Here is a 23,561-nt window from a genome sequence, read left to right on the forward strand (position 1 = left end):
CGAGCAAGGCCACCTGGTCAGCAAGCCGATTTTGTCATCACGCTCAACATACTTGACTTAACCTTGCGAATGCTGGCGGATCCCTCTTTTTCTCTGTTCACACACGCTCGCCCTTTTTATTTTTTCTACACGCACACACGCTCGCAACAATGGTCGAAATTGACTCGCTTCTGCACGCCGGCTACCACAACCCGGTCCAGCGGCCGTGGCAGGTCGAGCGCACGCTGACCAAGGGCACATTCATGTACCCGATTTTTATTACCGACGAAGATGATGCGCTCATCCCCATTGCATCTATGCCGAACCAGTACCGCATCGGCATCAACCAGCTCGAGGCGTTCATCGTGCCGCTGTTTGCCAAGGGGCTGCGCGCAGTCATGCTGTTCGGTGTGCCCAACGACTCCGTCAAGGACGAGTTCGGCACCGCTGCCGATTCCCCAAATGGGCCTGTCATCCAGGCAATCAAGCTGCTTAAGAGCAAGTTTTCTGGGCTGCTGGTCTCCTGCGATGTATGCCTGTGCGAATACACCTCCCACGGGCACTGCGGGTACCTGAACGCCGACCACACCATTGACAACACCGCCAGCGTCAAGCGCATTGCCGAGGTTGCAGTCAACTACGCCAAAGCCGGCGCCGACAACGTTGCGCCGTCAGACATGATGGACGGCCGCATGCGCGCCATCAAGCAGGGTCTCCTGGACGCCGGTCTCAGCCATCGTGTTTCGCTGATGGCGTACAGCGCAAAATACGCGTCGGCGCTCTATGGCCCATTCCGCGACGCCGCGTGCTCAGGCGCCCAGTTTGGCGACCGATCGGCTTACCAGCTGCCACCTGGCTCGCGCGGCCTTGGTCGGCGTGCGATTGAGCGCGATATGCGCGAGGGTGCTGACATAATCATGGTGAAGCCTGCCATGTTCTACCTGGATATTATCCGTGACGCAAAGGAGCTGGCCCCTGATCATCCAATTGCTGCGTACCAGGTCTCTGGCGAGTATGCCATGATTCACCACGCGGCCACCGCCGGTGTTTTTGATCTGAAGACGGCCGTGCTCGAGTCCATGACCAGTCTCCAGCGTGCCGGCTGCAACCTCATTCTCACATACTTCACACCCGAGCTGCTGGAGTGGCTGGACTAAATTGCCCAGAGCTTTCAAACTTTAATCCACCCAAATTATTACTGCTGATCAGATTACACGTGATTACCTGACCATAAATTTTCTTTTGTGATGAATGCACGATCCATGTTTATATTCGCAGCAGTGAGATTTTTTTGCAACAACACCGCTGAATGTCGATGCTTCATAGTAGCGACTTGTCTTCTTATTGAAATAGCTTTTAAATAACACATATATACAATATCCACAATGACTAGCATGCAGGTAGATGAGGATTATACGGGTAGTGCGGACCTGACATCGAGAATTGTCACCCCGGGCAGCGCAATCACCAGCGATTCGGCGTACATGCGCGGACACGGCACGTTTGCCGAGCGCGACACAATCTACTCGTCTGTGGCCGGTGTGATCGAGCGGATCAACAAGCTTGTTTCAGTGCGGCCTCTGAAGCAGCGCTACAGCGGCGAGATTGGAGACATCGTGGTCGGCCGTATAACCGAGGTCGCGTCGAAGCGCTGGCGCGTGGACGTCAATTCGCGACAGGATGGCGTGCTTCTTTTGTCGTCGATCAACCTGCCCGGAGGCATTCAGCGGAGAAAGTCCGAGTCTGACGAGCTTCAGATGCGCACATTTTTTGCTGAGGGCGATCTGGTGTTTGCCGAGGTGCAGTCGTACTTTGCCGACGGCGCCCTGTCGCTGCACACGCGGTCGATTCAGTACGGCAAGCTGCGCAATGGCCAAATGGTCAGTGTGTTTCCGCAGCTCGTGCCCCGCAGCCGCAGCCATTTCCACAGCCTGCCCTGCGGTGTGGATGTTGTTTTGGGCGTCAATGGCTACATCTGGGTCAGCAAGCATGTGCCGGCATCCAAGGTTGAGGCCAACGCCGAGCTTATTTACTCGGACAAGAACGAGTTTATTTCGGACGAAGAGCGCGAGGCCATTGCCCGTGTCGCCAACTGCATACAGCTGCTTAACCGCTTGTATATCAAGATCACCGACACGTCGATTATATTCGCCTACGAGGCCAGCTTGCCTCACGCTGCGAAGGATTTGTTGACTCGCGATGTTGCCGTCGAGCTCGCACACTCTGTCAAAGCGAGCCTCGAGCAGCAATCCTAAAGCTATCGATTAAGCGGTTGTCTTCGGCGAATCGTCAACCTGTTAACTTGATTCCCGTCACTTTTTTAATCCTATTTTAGATATTAGTGACTCACTTGTTCCGTGTTAGCAACATATTTAACCCAGATGATACCATCTTTTCATCTCTACATGGTACCCGATCGACAGGGATTTTTAAATACATTAATATCTAAAAAGGCATACATGTGATACTAATGCGACTACATTTACTTGCATGCAAATCCTCTTTCAATATTTTGGGAAGGTATTGCGTGCTCTCTAAAAAAATACCAGCAGAAGCCACACATGTGTTTTTCCAAACAAGGGAAATGTGCTAATATAAAAAGCATTAGTTGGTCTGTGGGCCGGAAACACATTGACGGCTTCTTTAGTTTACCGACATTGTAATTTCCTATTGTTTTTTACACGCGCTATCAAAAATATTTGTTTTATTTGTACTTCCCTCCCACTGTTATATTCTGTTGTTAATATATTAACAGACAAACAATGTCTTTTGACTTTGGCATGTCCGAAACCCCGGGTTCTCTCAACAAGGGCTCTGAGAATGAAAACACCGACAAGCCTACTTACATTGTTGAAAGCTCTGCGTCCGACAACGGCAAGGACGTCGGTCCTCCTGGAATTTATGCTAGTACCAAGGAGCTGCTTGTCAAGTACAAGAAATGGGTAATTGGCTTTATTTGGATACTCGTTACCGCATACTTTATCGTTGGTTTGGCGCTCAAGCTCAAAACACAGTTGTCGGACATACTGCCATTCATATTCCTGTATGTATTCATAACAGGGCGAATTGCATTTTACTTCTTCCCGACAAAGCCACTGACCAGCCGCATCGAGCATGTGTGGGAGACAGGCAACAGGCTACTGTTCGGGCGCATCCCCAGTTGGGCACAGTATACCCTGGGTGGTGCAGCGCTGCTGGCTCTGGCCCTGTCAGTATCGTTGGGTCTTGCGGTTCCCGAGGGGGAGAGCCGACTCGCCCGGATGCAGTCGCTCCTGGGTATTATTGTGCTCACGCTTTTTTTAATTGCGACATCGAAGCACCGCAAGCACATCAACTGGCGCACAGTCATTGTCGGTTACCTGATGCAGTTCTGCTTGGGGTGCATTGTCATGAAGAGTAAGTGGGGAAGCGACTTTTTCACTTGGCTGGCGGGCATTGCCTCGGGTTTCCTGTCGTTTTCACGCTATGGAGCCAGCCTTCTGTTTGGCCAGAGCGCCATAGATAGCGGTGCGATTGCAATCACCATGTTTCCGGTCATCATCTTCTTTGCTTCGTTTGTCCAGGTCATGGTATATCTGGGCGGAGTGCAATGGGTTCTCCAGCGCATGGGTTGGTTCTTCTACAAGGCCCTTGGAACATCCAACGCAGAATCTATCGTGGCGTCGGCGTCGCCGTTTATTGGACAGAGCGAGAACACTCTTTTGGTTAAGGATTACCTTGAGCACATGACAAACTCCGAGCTTCATGCATGTATGACAGCCGGATTCGCCACGATCAGTGGATCCGTGTTCCAGTCGTACGTGGCTCTGGGTGTCGACGCCAAGAACCTGATTACCGCGTGCATTATGTCCATTCCATGCTCCCTGGCACTGAGCAAGATTCGGTACCCCGAGCGCGACGTGCCCCTCACTCGCGGCACCGTTGCCAAAATTTCCAAGAATGAGCGCGAAGCCAACGTTCTGCATGCGCTCGGCAACGGAGCAGCCACAGGTATCCATTTGTCGCTGATCATCCTGGCGACCATCATCGGCATGGTGTCACTGATCTACGCCATCAACTATATGCTCACCTGGCTCGGCAATTTCATCAGCATCCCCAATCTCACGCTCGAGCTGATTCTCGGCTACCTCTTCTACCCTCTGACCTGGCTTCTGGGCGTGCCGCGCAAAGATGTGATGAAGGTGTCGCAGCTTTTGGGTCTTAAGCTTATTAGCAACGAGTTTGTGGCTTATGCAAAGCTCACTGGTGCTACTGGCGGCGTTCCCCTGCAGGATAGTCTGTCGGAGCGTGCCCTGCTTATTGCCCATTTTTCGCTTGCGGGCTTTGCCAACACTGGATCGGTCGCTCAAGTTATTGCGGCGGTCGGTTCGCTTGCACCCTCGCGCAAAGGTGATATTTCTCGTTTGGCCCTGAGCTCGTGCCTTACAGGTGCTCTTGCCACAGCCATGTCTGCTGCCATTGTATCCATGATATTCTAGTCTTTATTTAATTATTTTCTTTGCATATTCGTTTTTATTTTTTAATCAACCATTAATATATATTTAGATTTGTGATATTATAAAAACGGCAAATAAACCTTTTGTTTTTTTTGCAGCTAGTGCGAAACTGTCGATTAGTGTGAATCAAATCAATCAATATTGCATATTTGGTTTATGTAATATAGTGTTATAATGTATTATTTGTTGTCATTAAATTTGCGCCACCACAAAATTTAATTCAACTTTTGAAATTATTAAGCAAAAAACTACTTTGATTAGTGCAACCTGAGATTCAAATGTTATATTTCTTTTGAACCCGTGGGATGCAGCAAACTGAACTGCTGTCGTTTGTTTAGGCTAGTTGCTGCTAGTAAACCATTGTTTAACAAAATGGGGAATAATACCTTATCAGGCTACATCTTTAACAACTAAATAAAACGCCGTAATGTTGTCAGTGTTACACACGGTTATTTTATTCCTCCCTTTATCTCCCTCATTTCTAAATATTTTCCATTTATTTGGCGCGCCATGTTTATTATTTCCCTCCTTTATCTGCTCAAGTTTTTTTTAATTTTATTCTGCTGCATTTGACACATCTATTTTATTTTCATCTATTTTTATGCACCATGATCAACCTCTCTAAACCTGACGAGGTAAAACAAGTGAGAGCACCGCAGATAGGTGAGGGAGGAGTCAAGGAAATATCCCCGAGAATTCAAAGCAACACAGCCCACATCCATATGCCTACTACAGAGCGCAAGACCTGGTGGCATATTGCCAACAATCTGCGCTATATCTGGCACAGGCACAATTTTCTCTGCTACCTGGCCATCTGGTTACTGATAACATCCTATTTTATCGTCTCGCTCGTATTAAAAAAGAAAACGCAACTATCCGATGTTCTTCCATTTACGTTTCTCTACGTATTTATATCGCTCAAAATGCTATTCGCATTTGTCAGCACGCGCACGGTAACTAAATACATGACCGCTGCTTCTCAGATAGTTACAAATAATGCGATAAAACTGCCCCTGTGGATGCGGTACCTGGTCGGCGCCATTTCGATTCTGGCGATTGTCCTGTCGGTTTCTTTGTCAGCACCCGATAACAGTACAGGCAGGCGGATCGACCGCATGCAATCGTTCCTAGGCATTCTCATTATTTCACTTCTAATGGTTGCCATGTCAAAACACCCGCGGAACATACAATGGCGTACGGTAATTGCAGGCTACCTAATGCAGTTCTGCCTCGGATGTATTGTTATTAAAACGCAATGGGGTGAGGAGTTTTTTTCGTGGCTGGCCAGAATGGCCTCGAGTCTGCTGGAGTTTTCCAATCTCGGCACGCGCTTTCTCCTTGGTGACGATTTCGGCAGCATGACCTCGGTATTTTCCATCTCAGTTTTTCCTGCCATTATATTCTTTGCGTCTCTGGTGCAAGCGGTTTGCTATTTGGGCGGTATCCAGTGGATGTTGAAACGTCTGGGGTGGTTTTTCTACAAAACCCTGGGTGTCTCCGGGGCCGAGTCCATTGTGGCTGCGGCGTCGCCGTTTATCGGACAAGCCGAGAATGTTCTTTTGGTCAAGGATTATATACCACATATGACCAACTCCGAGATCCACGCATGCATGACAGCTGGGTTCGCCACGATCAGCGGCTCGACATTGCAGGGCTACATTGCCCTGGGCGTCGATGCCAAGAATATCATCACTGCATGTATCATGTCCATACCATGCTCCCTGGCGCTGAGCAAGATTAGGTACCCGGAGACCGAAGAGTCGTTGACACGCGGGAAAATGGTTGATCCCCCAAAAAGCACCGACGATGTCAACGTCCTGCATGCGCTCGGCAATGGGGCGGCCATTGGGATAAACCTGAGTCTGATTATATTTGCCAACTTGGTTGCAATCATATCGCTGGTTGGCCTGGCGGACTTTATGCTCACTTGGTTTGGTCAATTCATTGGTATCTCGGATCTGACACTGGAGCTCATCCTCGGGTACATCCTTTATCCGTATACCTGGCTCCTGGGCGTGCCTTCGGCGGATGTCATGAAGGTGTCGCAGCTTTTGGGGCTCAAGTTTGTGACTAACGAATTTGTCGCGTATCAGAGGCTAAATGACGCCTCGCGCGGCGCGTCGATCAGCTCGCTGCTTTCGATGCGTGGCCGGAATATCGCAGAGTTTTCTCTTTGCGGGTACGGCAACATTAGCAGCATCGCGCAGCAGATCGGCGCGTTGGGCACGCTGGCGCCGAGCCGCAACGCGGACTTTTCGCGTTTGGCACTGAGCGCGTGCATCACCGGAAGCATAGCCACGTGCATGTCGGCGGCTATCGTCTCCATGGTCATGTAGTGCCCCGCGTTCAACATGGCAATAGGTCAATTTGAGCCGTGTGTTTTGAATGAAGATGTTGCATATTAAATTGAATTAAAACTAAAAAGTCCTATACTTTTTTATGTTAGAACTCGACCTTCTGGCCATTTCCAAGCACCATTTCGTGCAGGGGCTTGCCGCCGGGAGCCATCGGGTAGACGTGCTCTGAGGCATCAACGACGGCCTCGAGCATGACTGGTCCGGGCTCCTTCAAGAACTCCTCGATGGCTGCGGGCAAGTCGTTGAGGTTGGTAACCTTCATGCCGCGCACGCCCATAGCCTCGGCGAGCTTGACAAAGTCCGGGTTGCGCATGGGAGTGTGCGAGTACCGCTTGTCGTAGAACAGGTCCTGCCACTGCTTGACCATGCCCTGGAAGTTGTTATTCAACACAAGCTGCTTGGCAGCAATGCCGTACTGTGCCGAGGTGGCCATTTCCATGGCAGACATGGAGAATGAGCCGTCACCGTCAATGTTGATGACAGTCTTCTCGGGAGCACCAACCTTGGCGCCGATGGCTGCGGGCACGCCGAAGCCCATGGTACCGAGACCGCCGGATGAAATGAACGAGTGCGGTGAGCGCCAGCGGTAGTACTGCGCGGTAAACATCTGATGCTGGCCGACACCAGTGGTCAAAATAGTGTTGTGCTTCTCGTGCTGGAGCTGGCGGTCGAGCTCGACGATGACCGACTGCGGCTTGAGGTCGCGCGACGGATCAACCTCGGCGGCATACGAGAACGGATACTTGGCCTTCCACGTCTGGATCTTGTCAAACCACAGGTCGCGAGACCGGTGCTCGATGTGGGGCAGCAGCGAAGCCAGGTTCTGGCCGACGTCGCCCTCGACAGCAATGTCGGCGTTGACGGTCTTGTTGATGTTCTTGGGCAGAATGTCAAAGTGCACGATGCCGCCGCGGCCCTCCAGAGCGGCCTTCTTGGCCTCTGGGGCAAAGTGGCGCAGGTTTCCGGTGACGCGGTCATCGAAGCGCGCGCCCAGGGCAATGACAAGGTCGGAGCTCTGGATAGCCAGGTTGGCGTACACGCTGCCGTGCATGCCCAGCATGTGCAGACTCTTCGGGTCGAGCTCGTCAAAGGCGCCGAGGCCCAGGAGCGTCGTGGTGACGGGGATGTTAGCCTTATCAGCAAACTCGCGAAGCAGCTGCCAGCCGTTGGGCGACGACAGGATGCCGTGGCCGGCATAGATGACGGGCTTCTTGGCACCGTTGCACAGCTCGGCTACGCGCATGAGGGTGTCGTTGTGCATGCGCGCGGCGTCGTGGACACCAGACCGGCCAATGCTCTCGGGCATCGGGCGCGAGGGAAGGAAGGGGCGTGCGTTGGCAATGGCACGGTTGAGGATACCACCGGTGATGTCCTTGGGGAGGTCGACGAGCACGGGTCCGCGGCGACCCGACATGGCAATCTCAAAGGCCTCGTTGATGCGGCGCGGCAGTTCAGCGATATCGCGCACCATGACGTTCCACTTTGTGCACGAGCGCGAAATTCCGACAATATCGGCCTCCTGGAAGGCGTCAGATCCGATGGCAGCGGTGGGCACCTGTCCGCTAAAAACAATCAGCGGCACGCCGTCGGACAGGGCATCCTGCAGGGGCGTGATGATGTTGGTGGCGCCGGGACCAGATGTGACAATGACAACGCCGGGCTTGCCGGTGACACGCGCGTAGGCCTCGGCCATGTGGCCGGCACCCTGCTCGTGCCGCGGCAGGATAAAGTCAAAGTAGGTCGAGTTGTGGATAGCATCAAAGACGGGCAGAATGGCGCCTCCAGGGTAGCCAAAGATCTTCTCGACGCCGTGGCGGAGCATCATCTCGTGGAAGATCTCACCACCAGTCATGCCCACAAAGCTGTCGTCAAACTCCTTCTCTCCGCGCTGTGCCAGGGGCTGGGCGGGCCAGTTCTGGGCAGCTCCGGTGCTGTTGCTGGTTCCAGGGGCGGCAGCCGATGCCTGGGCGCTCTCCTGGGCACTACATGGCGGAATAACAAGCACATATGTCATGCATGGTTAATGTGAATGAGTGTGTGTGTGAGCGTGAGCGATAATATTTTTTGTTTGAGCGTGTGAGCAATATGCAGGAAGCACAATCACGCACGCGCAAGCTGTCAGTTGGTAAATTCCAAAAGTAAAAATTTTCATATCAGATTAATGCAATGCAGTTGCGCGCACAGAAAAAAATTTGTTTGCACTCGAGCTGTGAGTTTACGGAATCCCTTAGGAAAAGAAGGATGTGCACCAATTGCAAGCGCAGCAGATGCAAGTTGCATGCTGCATGCTACAATAACTAAAAAAAGACGTGCTCGGCGACTTTTATCTTGAACAAAAGTCACAAGCCAAAATGCACTGATATGCACAGATAATAGAACACTTTATATGTCGCAGCAATATAGAATCCAAGTGACCAAAAATGCAGCGAGGAAATTTTAGAGGGAAAAGAGGACTATATGCACAGCGCAAGTTCTGGGTTTGGCTTGGTACCATAGCACTGCTGCAAAACATGTGCAAAAGTGCAGGCCAAAAAGGAAATTGCATCCTTGCGCGGTATTTGTGAGTCATGATTTGTAAGGGGAAAAAGTGACAGCTTTTTTTGGGATTTTAAATGGCGATCTAAAAAGGGGCTTTTTCTTACAACAGAATGGCAAATAGTACTTACGGAATGGTGGCCTTAAACCGCCGCTGCTGGCGGGGAATGGCTTTGAGGGCCGAGGAGGCAATGGCTCCTGTCTGCTGCCGAGTAATACCAACGGCGATGGCGGTGTTGGCAAGCGCTGCCATCGACGACTTGGATCTTGTAGCAAGGGCCATGATATTTATTCTTTGTCAGTTGGTGCGTGGTTTTTTTGTTTTTAGCGGTGAGGGATATGAATCGCTGCTAGATGTGCAAAATAAAATGATGTTTTCTCCTGAAGGTCTGAGCAACAAACAAGCTCCTATTTTAGGTTTGCAGTTTGAAGGTAAAATAAAGAGAAGATAAAATATAATAGAAAAAGGCAAGCAGAAGAGCAAGAAATATACGGCCAAGTGAAAAAAGGAGAGAAAAAAGGATAAGCCAGAAATGGGCAATTTTATATGCGCTTCCTCCCCAAAAAAATGGATGAAAAAAGTTAATCGCTTCAAGTCGTTTTGCTTTATTCTGCACAGGCACACTCTCCGCTGCTCCCGCTCCTACCCTTCTCCCTCTCTCTTTCTCTCTCTCTTTTTGCTCTGGCCAAATGGGATAACGTTATTCCGCCTCGTTCAGGCCAGATTTTGCGAGCGAGCGAGTGCGGGGAGTCTCGGCCTGTCAAATTGAATCACTGGCATTTCCCGCCCGCCGGTCGGATTGGATTGGATTTGCTGAAGGCAGGCAGGCCAGCCAAATCACACACACTTGGAGATGGTGCATTTTTTAATCCCCTTTCCTTGTGTGGACAAAAGGGCAGGGCGGAAATCGGGAGATATTTTCGCAGTCTTAGAAACTGCAGTGGTAATCCTTCCTTTCTCCTTTTGCGTGAATAAAAATAAACAGAAGGCATGTGCACTGGTTGGTGTGTGAGGGAGGGCGATAACTTTTTCTTTTTTTCATTAGTGGGATATGCTTCTTGGTTCCGTGCTCCGTCTTTTTTGACTCATTTTGAGGTGACTCACTGAGCAGTATCAATTTCTCTTTCTTTTTGCGAAGGTGGACAGTGCGGGAAATTGTGCCTACTGTATAAAAAATAGCAGTCCTATTTGTACTTCATTTGTACTGGCCGGGTGGAAAGCAAGCAAAAAAGAAAGAAAAAGAGAGCGCTGTAGCATAAATGCACACACATAATTGTAGTCATTGCTGCGTGGAGGGCAGCCATTTTTCCTGCTCGAAGCCAGTGTGCCTTAGCCACTCCATTCACTTCATTTTTTTTTAAAAAAAAGAGCTAAATGAACTTTACTTTCCGAGCTTAGCTGGGAGGAAGGTTGGAGAGATCAGGGGCGTTATCGTGGTTGATAGAAACCTGAGGGGCGCTCTGCTCGCTCTCAAACATAGTGACGTCGCCCGAGCGCGGCATAGCCATGATGCCGGATCTCACAGCCTCCAGGATACCAAACGGCCTGACTAGCTTCAGGAAGGCGTCGATGCGGTCGCCCTTGGCGTTTAGCGAAACCACCGCGGTGTTCTGCGCGACATCCAGAATCTCGCCCTTGAACAAATCAGCGTACTGCCGCAGAGCAGACAGCCTATCCTGCGAGTCCAAGAAGGCGCGGTCGCTCAGGGTACCACCCATCTCAATATCCTCGGGCGTAACAATGCTGACCTTGACCAATAGTGACTCGCGCTCGATAATCCGAGTATGGCTGTAGTCCAGGACAGCCCAAATGGGGACCAGGTCCTCGAGCTGCTTCTTTGCCTGCTCCATGACGATCGCTGGGCCCTTGAGCACCAGGGTCATGCGGCTGAGCCCCGGAACCTCGGTTTTGCTGGCCACCAAAGTGTCAATGTTGAATCCACGCGCCGCCATAACTCCCGTGACCCGAGAGAGCACTCCGGGCTCGTCTTGTGCCAGGCAGTCCAGAATATGCCTCTCGGTCTGCAGCTTGGGCGCAATGGGTGTGTTGTACAGGATGTTGCTTACGGCCTGTTCGGCTGCGGATGGCCCGGCGTCCACCCGGGGCAGGCGACGCAGCTGGCGGGGGTGCTGTTGCTTGTACTCCATTGCCGTGGTCGAGCTCTCGTTGACCTTGCCACAGTTGGCGCCGCCGTCCTTTGCTGCGGTGCTGCCGGCGGTCGAGCTCATGGCCCGGGAAACTAGCGAGGAGGAGGCCCTAACTAAGGCTCTGTTTTGGACTAGAATGCGCTCAAACATTGTCAAGGAGAAAAAAATAGCAAGGTGTGTTTTTCTTTTTGTAACTAGTAGTAGCGGGGGGCGTTGGAGAAGAATGCTTGAAATAAAATTTACAAATAAAAATAGACAGGATCGAAAGCAGAAAACAGAAAGAGAAGAAGAGGAAAAGGCCGCGGAAACGAAATGTCGGATCAAAAATCTTCACCTTGGCTTCTGGCAAAACAGAAGAGGAGAGGCATAATTAGACTGACTGGCGAAATAAATGCATTCATTGTTGCCAGCCAAATTCTGGCATCAAAAAAATAATGCCAGCTGTCAAGCTGCTCATGCCTTGGGCACACACCTAACCTCGATTCTCTCCAAGCGCCCAGTCTCGCGCACCCGTTTTCCCTTCTTTTACGCGTCCCTGCCCTCATGTCCGCAAAAACAATTCTAGGCCAACAATAAAAATTCATATTTTTTTGTCGATGACTCACCCAACGCAGCCGGTAAATGGTTTTCCCGCCTGTTTGAAAAGGGCTTGCGATGCAATCAATAATGCTGGTCTGTGCAAAAATATCGCTTTTTCATTTTTTATTGAGGACCAAAAGCTGTAACATCGAAATGATTCACGTGAGGGTGGTGGGTAAGCACCAGGCAAGCTGGGCGAGAAAGGGGGGAGATTAGCCTGGCGGCAGGTGAGAGAGATCGGGCGCGGCATCACTTTCAGCCTCGGCCTCATCGGCGGCCTGCTCTTCGTACAGCGACAGCTTGGCCGTGCGCGACATAGCCATGCGGCCCGACCGCGCAGCCTCAAGGATACCAAACGGCTCTGCAAGCTTCATAAAGGCATCGACGCGCTCCGACTTTGCGCACAGCTCAACGATGCAGCAATCAGCGCCAACATCAACGACCTTGGCGCCAAACATATTCGCCAGATTGCGGATATACGCCAGACGGCGGCTGCTCTCAACGACCTTGACGTGGGGCGCCCACGCTGCGTTAGCGGCCGGGTCGGTCTCGGCATTCTGGTCGACGATGAGCTCGCGCTCGCGGCGGTGCACAACCTGGGGCGACAGCGGCTGGCGCGGCGTGCGGGTGTTCTCGCTGTTCACCGCATGATCGGCGCCCAAGGTGGACAGCTTGATCAGCAGGATCTCGCGCTCAACAGCCTTGGCCTCGCTGAGATCAACCACCGCCCAGACCTGTGGCAGGTCCTCCAGCTGCTTGCGCGCCTGCTGAACCACCGCCTGCTCGCCCTTAACCACAATGGTCATCCGGCTCAGCCCTGGGATCTCCGTACGGCTGACCACCACGCTGTCAATGTTGTAGCCGCGTGCCGCCATGATTCCGGTTGCCCGCGTCAGGATTCCGGGCTCGTCTTCCATAAAGCAGTTGAGGACGTGGCAGTGGCGGGATGTCTTTTGCGCTGTCGGCGTCTTGTAGATGATGTTGCTCACTGCGTCCGCCGTCGATGTGTTCGGCTGCCGGCCGTAGTGCCTGGCCGCGCCTGTGCCTGCAATGCTGGCTCTGGCCTGCGACGCCAGGCGCAACGGTGTCATTGCCGATGCTGCTGCTGCCGCCTTGGCAAGGAGAATGCGACGAGCAATAAGCATGTTGAAAGCGGTTGTTAAGAAGATAATACAGAAGAGAATTTATTTATGTAGTTTGTTTTAGTGGGGCCGAACAAGAAAAATGATTGCGAAAAAGACGAGGCAGGGTTGCATGTGCAAGGAAGAGCAGGAAGAGGGAAATGCGTGCGACAGCAACAAAAAAAAGCAAAAATAAAATCAAGATAGCTGACTAGACAAACGGCCGTGCCCACTAATCACTAATCCCCCTGCACTACGTGCAGCGCAGGTGCAGATAAAAATGCCCAATTCCACTTGAGATATCGCGGGCGGAAAGCTCTTTGCTCTCTTTTCGGAAGAACACGCTACGCGGGGCACGCAAGCAGTAGTGCTCGCTGCTGCTACTGTTCTGGCCTGTGCCCTGAAATCCAAGCCAGAAAGCAAAAAAATCGGCTCTGCTCTGCTCTGTGCTTTTTTCTACCTCTCCGCTGGAGAGCCAGCAAATTTAGGCGCAGGAAAAAAGCTTGCTTTCTTGCTTGCTTGCGTATTCGGAAGGTTGCCAGCCAATCACAACCTGCATTGCGAACAGGACAACAAAAGTGAGTCAACAGCAATTATGTGTGAGGGACTGTTTTTTCGCCTTGCTTTTTCGTATCACACTCATCGCTGCTGTCACACTTTTCTTCCGCTGCCCGCGATCTTCTGCCCCCAGAGCAGGGGGCAAAGGAAAAAAAAAAAGTTGGCCGAGGCAGAAACCAATTTCTAATAAAAAAGTGTAGTGCGTAAAATGCGCAATGTCCAATCAATCTTCTTTTTTATTGCTAGTCCGGCGAAACGATTTTTCCGTGCCTCTCTGAAAATGGTGGCTAAATAATTATCCACAACCCCACCGCCACTGGTATAAATAAAGCCCAGACCATCCTGCCTCTAAACCTTTCCCTCTCAATTCTGCTTCTGCACAACATTTTGAATAACAAAACTTCAACAAAACCCCTCTTTTTCTTTTCTCTCTGTACACATAAAGTTTACTTTTTTTCTTTTTTCCACACACAACACACACAAGACTTGCTAAACATGGCTTCTCGCACTGCTGTCCGCGCTCTTGCTCGCTCTGCCTCTTCGGCCGTCCGCACTCCCCTTGCCTCCCGCATCCTGGGCGCTGCCCCTCGTTTCGCTTCCCGCGCCGCTGCTCCCGCTGTCTCGATCTCGGTAAGTTTATTTTTTGTTTTTCTGGCGACGGAAACAAGAAATGTTTACTTTTTCTATTATCATTGTTCTCGCCGCCATTTTTCCACCCGCAAAAAGGATATTGCAGCTGTCAAACAGCTACTGGCTGCTGGTCCTGAGCCTGGATTTCCACTTTCGCCTTCGCCCTTTCCTTTTTTGGGTGCTGGGGCTTTTCTTCTCGCTTTTTGCAAATCTATAACAGTGTGGGCACATGCAACTTTGATCTGCCCAAAAATGGTAATGCGATCGCGCGTGCAGCCGCAAAAAAACAATTCCCGTGATTATGCAACTAATCATTTTCCCAATCTGATCTGATCCATTTTAATCAATAGGGCTTCCAGCAGACCCGTGGTGTCAAGACCCTGAACTTTGGCGGCAGCGAAGAGAAGGTCTACGAACGCTCCGACTGGCCCAAGGACAAGCTCCTTGACTACTTCAAGAACGACACCATCGCCGTCCTCGGCTACGGTCCTCAGGGCCACGGCCAGGGCCTCAACCTCCGTGACAACGGCCTGAATGTCATTGTCGGTGTTCGCAAGGGTGGCCGCTCATGGGAGAAGGCCGTCGCCGAGGGTTGGGTTCCCGGCAAGAACCTCTTCACTATTGAGGAGGCCGCCGACAAGGGTAACATTGTCTTCAACCTGCTTTCTGATGCCGCCCAGCGCGACCTGTGGCCCACTGTCAAGCCCTTCATCACCCCTGGCAAGACTCTGTACTTCAGCCACGGCTTTGCCATCACATACAAGGACCAGACTCACGTCACCGCCCCCGAGGGCGTTGACGTTGTCCTGTGCGCCCCCAAGGGCTCTGGCGCCACCCTGCGCACCCTCTTCCTCGAGGGCAAGGGCCTGAACTCCTCGATCGCCGTCTTCCAGGACGTCTCCGGCCATGCCCACGAGCGCGTCGTTGCCCTTGGTGTTGCCATCGGCTCCGGCTACCTGTACGAGACTACTTTCGAGAAGGAGGTCAACTCCGATCTCTTCGGTGAGCGCGGTGTCCTCATGGGTGCCATCAACGGCCTGTTCCGTGCCCAGTACGACGTGCTGCGCGCTGCCGGTCACTCTCCCTCGGAGGCTTTCAACGAGACCGTCGAGGAGGCCACCCAGTCGCTGATCCCCCTGATCGGCGCCAAGGGCATGGACTGGATGTACGCTAACTGCTCGGTTACCGCCCAGCGCGGTGCCCTTGACTGGCACCAGAAGTTCTACGACGCCTCCCTCCCCGTTTTCAAGGACCTGTACGAGTCCGTCCGTAACGGCTCCGAGTGCAAGCGCGCTCTGGATAAGAACTCCCAGGCTGACTACCGTGAGTCCCTCGAGGTTGAGCTCAAGGAAATCCGCGAGTCCGAGATCTGGCGCGCCGGTGAGACTGTCCGCAGCCTCCGCCCCGAGAACAACAAGTAAATAAGTTCTCTCTTGTGAGGACCTTGCTTTAAAAATATCGAACTTGCGCCGTTTCTCAGTTTAAATTTTCTTTCACGTGTTTTCAGTATTTTCTATTTTCTATTTACATTTTTTCCATAAATCATTTTTGTTTATTTTTAGATTGGGACCATGCTTCAATAAGAAATCCTGTAAGAAAAAAATTGGTTGGTTTTTTTTGACAGGGGGACAACGACAGTAATAACGAGTTATTTCACAATAGAAAAATATTTTTCCACCCGGTTTTTATTTTCAAAAAAAATACATTGTGCTCAATCCAGAAAAATAAAACAGGTTATGAATTAATAAACTGGAATAGATGGAGTATTCTGATAAGAACAATTTGGCTTGTTGGAAATGCGATCGACAACAGCAAGAAAAAAGTGGCGAAAATGTAAAAGAAATAAATATCACGCTCAACATAAATGCTTTTTTTTAATGATTTGCCTTATTAAATTTACAAGTTTTAAGCAACTATGCATTGATTTCTCATATACACATGCATTAATACATGTGACTTAGCAAATGAGTCCACTAGTAGCAGCAGCAGCAAAATTCAGTGGGGGAATTTTTTTTTGCTTTTCCTTTTGCTGTGTAGATGCTTGATAAGACCCAGTTTCATTCATTTTTAATTGTATTTATTTTGTTTTTTGTCAGTTGAGGCTTGCATATGGAAGCAGGTTTTGTAACAAGAAATGCAATGATGCTTTTTTGGAATGGAATAGTTGGAATAGTTGGCTTTTTCATAGATATTAATTTTTCAACGATACCCGCAATTGGCCCGGAGTATATAGTTTGTTTTCTTTTTTCTTTTCTACTTTGGCATGCCGGAGATAAAATGAGAAATCAAGTTAGATATTATCATGTTGGGTATATTTCGGGGGAGAACAATGGCTTTATGATCCGGAAGATGTTTAATTTGAATGTAAACAACGCGGGTTATTCATCCGGCAACTGTATACTCCGCCGGATAACAAATTAAAACTCACAAACAAACAAAGTATATAATTTGCATACACAAATAAGGACGTGTGTTTACAAGTACGCACATGTATTTGCCAAATAAAGCTACACGTATAAATTTCCATGTGTGTAAAAAAAGCCTTGTTAAGCCCTTCAAATATAAACATTTTAAGAAATATTCTGTTTGGAACGTCAAATAAGAAAATGGCATGTTTCTTTTGAGACTTTAGCCGGTAAATATTTATATTTTAGCCGGAGAAAATGCTCTTGCATAGTCAAATCCTTTCGATAAGAGGAATGAATGTAGTCTAAAGAAAGGCTGGGCGGCGTTGACCGTATATCTAAAGCCGAAAAACTTTCAACCTTCTTTATTCTGTAGTTTTCACTTTGTAATAGAAAATTTTAGAGTTTTTTGCTATTCGTCTTTTTTTAATATAATTTTTATCGGATTGGATAGATATTGTTGGTAATTGTTATATCTTGACCCTTTATTTGATGTGACTTCTCTCTGTTTTGTCTGGTTCAAAGTCAACCCCACTTATAGCATATAGCTTACACACATTAATAACAGCCTTACATTCAACTTAAATAATAGGGTTTTTGGTGGCAGTGCGTTCATTTATACATATTGTAGCTCCGTCGCTTGCTTGTCTGTCAGTCTGCCAATATTTCACTTAATTTCACACTCATATTCTTTTTACATACAAAATTTCTCTTTTTCTTAGTCGCCTTTTTTGTCTATCATTTTACTTTCCGAATCTCTCAATTATTATATTTTTTAATTGACCTTGGCCAGATTTAGTCACAATAGGTCCAAACAATAATAATCGGCTGCAGCGCACAATACATCTAGTCCCTCATTGTCCATTCTACCGTGCCTTTAGCGCAGTCAATCAAAAGAATAAGAATAGAACATCAGGATTTTCCAAAAAAAAATTAAAAAAGATGGCAAGCAAGCGAACAAGAATAAGCACAACCAGTCAAGGGACAAACAAAATCATACACTCCCCAAATACAATGAATTTCGGCAAACCATTATTAGTGATAGACGCAAAATCAGAGGCGAAAACGCCATATCTTGATTCTAGGACTAAGGAAAACCGGCAGCAGCAGAGTCAGATTCTGACGGCCACACTTATGGATGGCACCAATAATGGCAACGGCGGGCTCATTTATCGAAACAGCCCAACAGGAGCAGCAAAATCAGCCATTGTTTTCCCCAGCGTACTTTTTGAAAACAGGATTGGCAACTGCAGCGAGCACTTGGAAGAAACATCATTTTTTTCTTCAGGGAGCAATTCCCATAGAGCTGATGATAACTGTCGCATTAGTGGGTTTTGGCACGCGTCTACTCCCTCGTCGCTACCTCTACCACCGCTACAGCCACCGTTGGTATGCTTGCAACCACCACCACCACCACCACCGCTCTCACTAGTGGCACCGCGCTCAGATTTGGATTTTGCAGTGGCCACTAGAGCAAATTGCCATCAGCACGGCTTTTCTTCTTTATTCTTCCAACCGCCTTCATCCACTTTTAATCCCCCTTCACTGCTTTTTCAAAGATTTCCTTACTCCTTCGGTCACTCTTCTTCTTACAACACATATTTTTCTTCTTTATACCAACTCCAAACCGCTATCGCGGGTACCCCGCCTCTACACGCCTGTCGCCTCAACACTTCTCAACGCATACCGACAACAATAGCAACAGCGACGACAACAATAACGACAAAGGCGACTACGAATACCGAGGCAGTAGCACCTGACACCCACAGCTCTGACATTAGAGTACCTTCGAATCAGCACAAAAGTGGAATTGCCCATTCAGGACTTATTTCAACAAAAAGCAATTGCACAGTTTTTTGTGTTACCGACAGGCGTCCAAAAAATAACCACGCCCAGTCATACAAGAAAATGAGCAGACCCGAGCCCTCAGCAGAGGTAGGTTCTTTTGGTGGGTCGCCTCGCTCGCACCGGCAGAACGAGAACCCTCAGCAACAGCAGCAGCAGCAGCAGCACCAGATGTACTTTGACGCACAGATCGACTTGCCACTGACTCCAACAATGGGCAACACCGCGCTAGAGTCGTTTGCAATGGACTATGGTGAGGTCGAGGCTTCGCCTGAGGTGTCAATGTCACCGCGGACGTCAGCAGTATCAGCAGTATCAGCCGCAGCGGCAGCGCGAGTTAACCAGGCGTGTGCGAGCTGCCGGCGCAAAAAGGTGCGCTGTGACGGCGTGCAGCCAGCCTGTGGGAACTGCACCAGCCGTGGGATGGGGTGCACTTACCTGGCACAAAAGAAGCGCGGCCGACCACCCAAGGTGACAATTCAGCAGTCGACAATGCCCTACTTTACGCCATCATCGGCCACACAAAGCCAGTTAAAGGATCCGTACCTGTCGCCTGGCGTCGTTTTCTCGGGGAGTCAGCAGCAGCAGCAGCACTCGATGCACGCGTACTTTGGCCAGTGGCAGTCGGGGCTGCCAGCAGTCAACCTCTCTGCCGGGAGCTCTGCGCCACAGGCCGGGTCCGCTGTGAATGTGACTTTGGCGCCGCTCAATTCTGGAATCTCACAGGCTACGCCGACGGCCGACCACAGCCACTCGTTATCCTCGCCGACAGCGGCCTTGCCGTTACAGGGAATGCGCCCAGTCGGCATGTACAGCTACTCTCAGCAGCCCCTACAGTCTGCCGGAACCTCCTCGTTTTTGGATCTCGGGGTCATTGACAATACACAACGGGCGCTGTTCTCTGGATATGTGCGGTCGGCGGCGACAGAAACACACGGGAACGACTATTTTGGCACATTCCCGGTATCGACGCGCGAGCCGGTCTCGAATGTACTTTTGCATGACCCGATGCAGCAGCAGCAGCCTCCTCCGCAGCGGACCAGCATGGACGATGCGCGCATGCACGCCATGTCCTTCTCGATGACACCAACAATGGCTGCAGCACCACTGCTCTCTGTGCCAAACAACTATGGCACCAGTGGGGTCTTGGGTCTTAGCCAACCTGACATGACGACGACACCCGGTGTCGAAACAGACTACCAGGGCGTGCGCCAGGGTTTGTCGCCCAGACCGCCAAACTTGCTGTCCGCTGGCGCGCCTGCCGATGGGCTGTTCTTCACAGAGTTTGTGCAGCATTTTATGCCGCTGACTGTGCCGCCACCGGTGCCGCCGCTGTTGCAACAGTACCAGAGTCAGAACCAACAAATTCCCAGCAACGTGCAGAACGATAGCCAGGATGATGTTTCTCAGGGCGCGAACCACAGGCAGCGCCAGGCACAATTCCAGAGTCAGTTTCAGCAGGGCTCAAACCAGCCACAACGCCAAGGCCAGAGCCAGTCGGCAGCAGCACCCCCGGCCACCAGCGGCGGCAACTCCGGGCGGCTGCCGCTGGCTACAGAGAAGGACGCGCTGTCTTTTACGCTCGGCAACGTTGCCATTGCGATGACCAAACATGACTCTGACTCTGCCAGCGTGCAAAGCTCATTGGATCACCTGTCGTATGTAACCAAGAGCATTTCGTATGCGAGCCAGGAAGCACTGGAGCATGCCAGGGAGGCTGCTGCCGAGGCCGTGGCATCAATAGATTCGAACCAAGGTGATATTTCCGCGGACAGCAACAGCAACAGAAATGGTATAAACGGCAGTAATGGCAGCAACAGTATCAGCGATGGTACACTGAATGGGTCTTTTATCCATGAGACCCTATTGCGCATCGAGCGTTGCGTCGAGCTTGCAGACAAAGCTGTGCACAACTATTTTAGCTACATCCACCCGCAATGCCCAATAATCCACAAGCCGACGTTTCTGCGGCAGATCTCCGATGGCTCTATCAACCACTTTGTATGGTTTGCGCTGCGCGCACTGGCAGCGCGCACATTGCTGCATACACACGTGCTTTCAGAGTCCGAAGTGCTGATCGAGGAGGAGTACTTTGCGAGCAAAGCGCATATGACCTTGTCTTCTGCATTGAACCGGCCGAGCGCCGAGGTTGTGCAGGGGCTGGCGCTGCTGTCGTTGTATATTTTCGGTACGCCGCGGTGGCAGGAAGCATCCATGTATTGGTGCAAGGCGACGCGGCTAGCACAACTAATGGAGTACCACGTTATTGACGCGCCGTCCCGTACTATCGCCACTAAAATGCATTTTGGTATTTTTGAGCCGACCAAGTGCGGGACCACCCATCGTGATGACCTGGCGCTGATTCCAGGTGACTTTTCGGGCCAGCACATGCCCCTGGCTCAGGCACTGAGCCCCCTGGAGGCCGAGCTGCGGCGCCGGTTATGGTGGACCTTATTCACGAATGAGCGGTTTTGCTCGATTGCCGAGCGGCTGCCGACGATGGTCAATGAGGCGCGGATGTTTGTCCACTTCCCATGCAGTGCCCGCGACTGGGACCAGCCCGAGTTCACGTACCAGGCACCGGCGCGCGTGCCGCGGTATCTACGCGAGGGATACACGCGGGCGGAGCTCGGCGACGATCTGAATAAGCTGTCGCTGGGCCAGGAGATGGTAGCGCGGAAGGCGGACAACCTATACTTGATGTGCGAAATCGAGTATGGATTCTCGATGAGCCATCTGGTGGCGTTTTTGGCAGACATGGGGAGCTTGTTTCGTCCGCGGTCGCCCTACGGCAACGACTACATACCAATGTTCATGCAGATCTCATGGCCGCATAAAATGAAGACACTGCAGGCAAACGTCGAGCGTGTCGAGCGCATTTTCGAAATGGTGCGCCAGAATATCCTGCAGCGCCTGGCTGCCGCCCCGCCGCAGAACCCGGCTGCCGCTGCCGCTACCAATGACACTACCAACACAGCGAATGGACGGCGGGCGCCCTCCTCCCCTCTACACACAACAAAAGCGGGCATTAATTCCGAGTCCGCGGCGTCGCCACAAAAACTCAAGCACAGCACTGATCCAGTCTTGGACCGCGAAGCCTATGTGCCCGGAATCGAGATCCCGCATTTGCACCAGCTCAACATGCTGGTACTCTACTCCGTGCTAAACATCCACCTGTACCGCATGGTTTTCCAGATCCATTATGAGTTTTCCAGCTCCCTGTCGGAGCCAGATAAGCGGCGACAGGAGGACAATCAGCTGCTTGCGGCTTTTGATCAATATGTTAAGGAATTGTGGCTGCGCACGACGACAGCGGCGCAGCAGGTGTCTAGGATCTTGCGTGGCGAGTTTCCTGGTGTGCCGCACTGGGTATTGACGCTTGCTGGGATCAAAAGAGTCGCAGACTGCTCGCAGCAGCAGCAGCAGGCGCATTCGGGAATAGGCAGCTTGTCGACGACAGGTCCCAATCCTCTGATCCGCGAGCACCGGCCTCTGGCTGACAGCAATACTTTGCCAGAGAGGTCCTCGTCCTTGTCCTCGCCTTCGAATATGATGGATGTGGATGGTGGTGCCGATAGTGATCCCGCGCGGGGGGAGGAGAGTGGTGGGAAGAATAGTGGTGGTGGCAATGGCAATGGGGCGGAGCGGCCAACACAGCAGCAGCAGGCAGCAAGACGCCTGCGCAATGTATTTCAGGAGCGGATCAAGGCGCAAGAGGCCAAGTTTCATGGAGTCACATTGTCGGTGTTCTCATCGTTCCGGCGCACATTGCCGTACGCGCTCATCATGGCGGCCAAGGTGCATGTGGACAACATTGAGTGGTGGACTGATGAGCGGCAGGACGACAATATGGCGCGGGCGTATCTTGATCTGGCGGATATTGTGCGGTTCTTGGAGACGCACCAGACCGCGTTCTCCAGCACCGACTATGTGTCCTTGGTTAAGGGCATGATGCGCGTGGTAGACAGTTAAAAGCCAAAATACAAAAATAACATGCAAAACATTGATAGAATAAATGATGCTTTTCAATTGGTGTAATGTGATGTTATGTGGTGGTCCGGGATCTGATCTGAGATCTGAAATTTAAGATAGAAGATCGAAACTGGATAATAATAATTTCAAAATCACTTTTTTTGGAACCACAAGAAAACTGTATTATTCCATTTTGCGCTTTTTAAAAATAAGCAAAAGACAAAAACTGGGTTATAAATATATTGGGTTATTTATTTACTCGGTCTTGGCCTTGGCAGCGGCGGCGGCAGCGGCTCTCTTCTTGGCAACAGCCAGGAAAGTACCGCGCTTGGCGAAACGCTGGTTGCGCAGGAACTTAGAGTCAACGCCCTTAAGGGAAGGGTGACGGTGAGTCTTAGGCTTCTTGATACCGTTACGGTGAGCCTTCTTGTTCTGGTTGTGGTTCGTGTGGTTCTTGGACTTCGACATTTCGACTACAAAAATGTTAAAATAGTTACGACAGTTGGTGGTTTGTTAGTGTTCTGTTGAAGGAAATCGCGATCTGATGATATGTATAGACTGCTGTGGGAAAGGTCTCTTTGGCTGTGGCTGGAAAGCGCGTGTCGAGCTTGGATAAAAAGGAGAGGGGAAAGATGAATTGACTCCTTCAAGATTGCGGCGATTAAGAACCAAGACCTGGCCTCTCATAAGTCAACCTGCGCGCTGGCATTGTTCTGTGTACGCTATAGTATTGAGGTTGCTGTATGTTTCTGCTGCTGCCCTGCGTATTTTGCTGTTTTTCTTGCCAATTGAAAGCGAGGCTCGCAAAGCAATAACCCTATTATTGTTGTGCTTAATCCCAGTCTCTGGCCAACAGAAAACAGGTAAAAATCCTCTCTCCGCATGTCCTCTATACCAGAGGATAAGAGAGCACAAGCGTATAGCTGCCTGAATTCG

General features: G+C 50.8%; 10 protein-coding genes across 10 annotated transcripts; 6 read left to right on the forward strand and 4 right to left on the reverse strand.

Annotated features, from left to right (window-relative positions):
- Window positions 1-100: 100 nt before the first annotated feature.
- On the forward strand, window positions 101-1,291 carry BX661DRAFT_176879 (tetrapyrrole biosynthesis, porphobilinogen synthase). The gene has a single exon (XM_051534501.1). It carries the CDS (start codon window positions 150-152, stop codon window positions 1,134-1,136), a length of 987 nt encoding a protein of 328 aa, XP_051394647.1. The 5' UTR covers window positions 101-149; the 3' UTR covers window positions 1,137-1,291.
- BX661DRAFT_176880 (uncharacterized protein) lies at window positions 1,292-2,404 on the forward strand. Its single transcript, XM_051534502.1, has one exon. It carries the CDS (start codon window positions 1,365-1,367, stop codon window positions 2,232-2,234), a length of 870 nt encoding a protein of 289 aa, XP_051394648.1. The 5' UTR covers window positions 1,292-1,364; the 3' UTR covers window positions 2,235-2,404.
- Window positions 2,405-2,759: 355 nt separating this feature from the next.
- BX661DRAFT_139887 (Na+ dependent nucleoside transporter C-terminus-domain-containing protein) lies at window positions 2,760-4,457 on the forward strand (the record flags this gene model as incomplete). Its single annotated transcript, XM_051532809.1, has 1 exon — window positions 2,760-4,457. One exon carries the CDS (start codon window positions 2,760-2,762, stop codon window positions 4,455-4,457), a length of 1,698 nt encoding a protein of 565 aa, XP_051394649.1.
- A 500-nt stretch (window positions 4,458-4,957) lies between these two features.
- BX661DRAFT_176881 (Na+ dependent nucleoside transporter C-terminus-domain-containing protein) lies at window positions 4,958-6,873 on the forward strand. The gene has a single exon (XM_051534503.1). The coding sequence runs from the start codon at window positions 5,084-5,086 to the stop codon at window positions 6,809-6,811; it is 1,728 nt and encodes a 575-aa protein (XP_051394650.1). The 5' UTR covers window positions 4,958-5,083; the 3' UTR covers window positions 6,812-6,873.
- On the reverse strand, window positions 6,855-9,888 carry BX661DRAFT_176884 (thiamine diphosphate-binding protein). Its single transcript, XM_051534504.1, has 2 exons — window positions 9,499-9,888; window positions 6,855-8,814 (listed from the first exon to the last, which is right to left on the reverse strand). The coding sequence occupies exons 1-2, from the start codon at window positions 9,648-9,650 to the stop codon at window positions 6,918-6,920; spliced, it is 2,049 nt and encodes a 682-aa protein (XP_051394651.1). The 5' UTR covers window positions 9,651-9,888; the 3' UTR covers window positions 6,855-6,917.
- Window positions 9,889-10,762: 874 nt separating this feature from the next.
- Window positions 10,763-12,060, reverse strand: BX661DRAFT_192936 (small subunit of acetolactate synthase-domain-containing protein; the record flags this gene model as incomplete). Its single annotated transcript, XM_051537740.1, has 2 exons — window positions 10,763-11,607; window positions 12,045-12,060. 2 exons carry the CDS (start codon window positions 12,058-12,060, stop codon window positions 10,763-10,765), a joined length of 861 nt encoding a protein of 286 aa, XP_051394652.1.
- A 246-nt stretch (window positions 12,061-12,306) lies between these two features.
- On the reverse strand, window positions 12,307-13,185 carry BX661DRAFT_139775 (small subunit of acetolactate synthase-domain-containing protein; the record flags this gene model as incomplete). Its single annotated transcript, XM_051532807.1, has 1 exon — window positions 12,307-13,185. One exon carries the CDS (start codon window positions 13,183-13,185, stop codon window positions 12,307-12,309), a length of 879 nt encoding a protein of 292 aa, XP_051394653.1.
- A 962-nt stretch (window positions 13,186-14,147) lies between these two features.
- Window positions 14,148-15,964, forward strand: BX661DRAFT_176887 (ketol-acid reductoisomerase mitochondrial precursor). The gene is made up of 2 exons (XM_051534505.1): window positions 14,148-14,403; window positions 14,754-15,964. The coding sequence occupies exons 1-2, from the start codon at window positions 14,269-14,271 to the stop codon at window positions 15,822-15,824; spliced, it is 1,206 nt and encodes a 401-aa protein (XP_051394654.1). The 5' UTR covers window positions 14,148-14,268; the 3' UTR covers window positions 15,825-15,964.
- A 2,362-nt stretch (window positions 15,965-18,326) lies between these two features.
- Window positions 18,327-22,669, forward strand: BX661DRAFT_176888 (fungal-specific transcription factor domain-containing protein). Its single transcript, XM_051534506.1, has one exon. It carries the CDS (start codon window positions 18,717-18,719, stop codon window positions 22,623-22,625), a length of 3,909 nt encoding a protein of 1,302 aa, XP_051394655.1. The 5' UTR covers window positions 18,327-18,716; the 3' UTR covers window positions 22,626-22,669.
- A 241-nt stretch (window positions 22,670-22,910) lies between these two features.
- BX661DRAFT_135011 (ribosomal L29e protein family-domain-containing protein) lies at window positions 22,911-23,093 on the reverse strand (the record flags this gene model as incomplete). Its single annotated transcript, XM_051532647.1, has 1 exon — window positions 22,911-23,093. A coding segment is annotated over one exon (183 nt), but the record flags the coding sequence as incomplete, so codon positions are not given.
- Window positions 23,094-23,561: the final 468 nt, after the last annotated feature.

Source organism: Kickxella alabastrina, assembly GCF_025024165.1.
Source record: "Kickxella alabastrina strain RSA 675 chromosome Unknown BX661scaffold_2, whole genome shotgun sequence".
Taxonomy (NCBI): domain Eukaryota; kingdom Fungi; phylum Kickxellomycota; class Kickxellomycetes; order Kickxellales; family Kickxellaceae; genus Kickxella; species Kickxella alabastrina.